The 2706-nt window shown below is 38.5% G+C and overlaps 1 protein-coding gene across 1 annotated transcript; it reads left to right on the forward strand.

Annotated features, from left to right (window-relative positions):
• The first annotated feature begins 213 nt into the window (after positions 1-213).
• LOC122593241 (BTB/POZ domain-containing protein At4g30940) lies at positions 214-1892 on the forward strand. Its single transcript, XM_043765626.1, has one exon. It carries the CDS (start codon positions 453-455, stop codon positions 1782-1784), a length of 1332 nt encoding a protein of 443 aa, XP_043621561.1. The 5' UTR covers positions 214-452; the 3' UTR covers positions 1785-1892.
• The last annotated feature ends 814 nt before the right edge of the window (positions 1893-2706 follow it).

Genomic DNA, 2706 nt, shown 5'->3' on the forward strand with positions numbered 1-2706 from the left:
TAACCAATGCATATGTTACAGCCTTGCCAAAGAGTCGATATTAGTTGATCTAACTTGCCGACTACCTCTTTGCCCAAAAGAAGGAGGAGAAAACTTAGAGAGATATGATGAGCCCAGTGAGAATAACATTAAAGATGTATTTTAAAAAAGAAAAAAACTAAAGTCAAATTCATTCAATTGTTGTATATATTTGAACCCAATCCCTCAAAATTCTCCTAATTCTCTCAACCAAATACTCTATATTCAAAAACCCCCAGCTTTATTCTTTCTGTAATCAATACCCATATCCCAATTTGTCATAATTTCTATCATCTCTTAAATTCAGATCAACCCAATTCTCCCCTGTTTAATGGATTGGTCTAGGCCAGCTTCATAAAATGATCAAACCCTTTGACTCTTTTAGTGGGTTTTTCTTGACCTATGTTTTGTGTTGAATTTAGATAATTTAATTCATGGCGATTCAAAAAGATCGAGTGAGGTTGAATGTTGGTGGCAAGATCTTTGAAACCACATCAACAACTTTAGCAATTGCTGGAAGAGAATCATATTTCGGTGCGATGTTTGATGATAATTGGGAACTTCAATTGAATTCCACATGTGAAGAAGAACACTTTATTGATAGGAACCCAGATTGTTTTTTAATCCTTTTAGACTTGTTAAGAACAGGGGAGCTTTATATTCCATCAAATATACCAGAAAAATTAGTATATAGAGAAGCCTTATTTTATGGGCTCATGGACCATGTTCGATCAGCCAAATGGGGCCAATTTGATGGCAACCGTCTCCAGCACGCAAAGTCCGTAACGGGTCGGGCACCAGGGGATGGCACGGCTATTCGGGCCTCCCCTGATGGCGGTTGTTGTGTGGCCCATGGTAGTATGGTCCACATTTATGATTGGATGTTTGAAGAACATCCACCAATTAACCTTGATTACCAACGGGTCAACGATGCAGGCTGGCTTGGCCCGACCGGGCTTGTGATTAGTACTTGTGAGCGGCTCGGACGTGGTCAAGGAGGGATGGGTTTGTTTAATTCGACAACCGGAGAGTTAAAGTATAAGTTTAATGTGACACACGAAAACGTTGTTAAAAGCTATACCGCGGGTGCCTTGTGTTTTAACGAGGGGTATAAATTGTTTTCGAGTTGTAAAGGTCGGAGTAATGAGTATGGGATCGGTGTTTGGGACCAAAACACGGGTCAACAAGTCGATTTCTTTTACGAGCCACCCGGGTGGTCACTTGGAGATGCTGATAAGCTGCAATGGTTGAATGGGTCAAATTGTTTGTTGGTAGCCACTTTGTTTCCTAGAAAAGACAATTGTTACATTAGTTTGCTAGACTTTAGGTCAAAGTCAATGGTTTGGTCTTGGTCTGACATGTGGTCTACAGCCAACAGTGACGACAGACGGGTTCGAGACGCGATTGGTATGGAAGAAAATAGCTCGATATGCGTGGTCAACGAGTTTGAGGATTTAGGTTTTATGGACTTGAGGCGTGACCCGGGTTCTGTTAGATGGAGCTCAAGGAGTCGGTTAATGAAGGGAAAAATGCCCGATGAGCCATGTTACCCTAAACTAGCACTACACGAGGGGCAATTGTTTTCGTCTATGAACGATTGTATCTCGGTGTTCTGTGGATCGGATTGGGTTCTAACGTCGAGGCTTAGAAGGAGTTTTGGGGGATCGATATGTGATTTTTCGATAGCGGGCGATCGGCTTTTTGCTCTTCATAGTGAGGAAAACGTGTTTGATATTTGGGAAACTCCTCCTCCACCCATTGTGTGATTTTGTATGCTTAATTTGTTGTTGGTTTTATTTGGTATGCTTCCAGCATGTGTAGTTACTAGTTCTAATCATAGAGAAACTAAAAGACTAAAATCATTTTAAATTTAATGTTTTTAGTGTGTTTGTTTCAATTTACTTTTTCTGTACTTGAGATGCTCTTACAGAACAGTCCGTTATATGATTGTATATGACTTGTCCATAATGCATAGAGATTAGAGACTTATACATAAAGCAGTAGATTGTGGAAAAGGGGTATAGGTCTTTTTTGGAGCTTATCCAATTTCTTTTTGACTATTCACATTTACAAAAGGGATTCTTGGCCATGTGGTTGTTAAACTAACTCACAAAACTAACTCTTGTTGCATTGGTGACTGACTGTCTGCGAACATTGGCAGTTTTACATATGGGTCCTGGCGTCCTGCCACTTCACATTAATAACTGAATTGACAACTTTTTAAACACGCTATACAAGTTATTAAAATATGTGTTAATATATTTAGCAAAATATGTGATACAAATATTATTCTCCTTATACATTAAGGTATGGTGATCTATACAAGGTTTTATCGCCGTGAATTTATGATGAGAGTATTTTTGTCCATATATAGAGATGGAGGGCTTGGATTAGCCAGGACTGTCTCTGGCTTTATTGTTGTCCGTTAAAAAAAAGAGAAGTATAAAAACATATGTAGATTTGGGCATTGAATTATTTGAAAGGTACCGAAATTCAGAAATTTTTTTGTATATTATTTCAAAGGTACCGAAATTCAGAAATTTCTTTTGTATATTGTGCTATGTTTGCCTGTACACTGAGCTTTTTCCTTCGTTCTATTGATCAACCGAAGAGACCAATACCTTACCTTCTGTCATTTATGTTGCTGAGATTGAGAATTTGTCATGTGAAAGGTATTCAATAGATTTA

This window comes from Erigeron canadensis, chromosome 3, assembly GCF_010389155.1.
Source record: "Erigeron canadensis isolate Cc75 chromosome 3, C_canadensis_v1, whole genome shotgun sequence".
In the NCBI taxonomy this organism is placed as follows: domain Eukaryota; kingdom Viridiplantae; phylum Streptophyta; class Magnoliopsida; order Asterales; family Asteraceae; genus Erigeron; species Erigeron canadensis.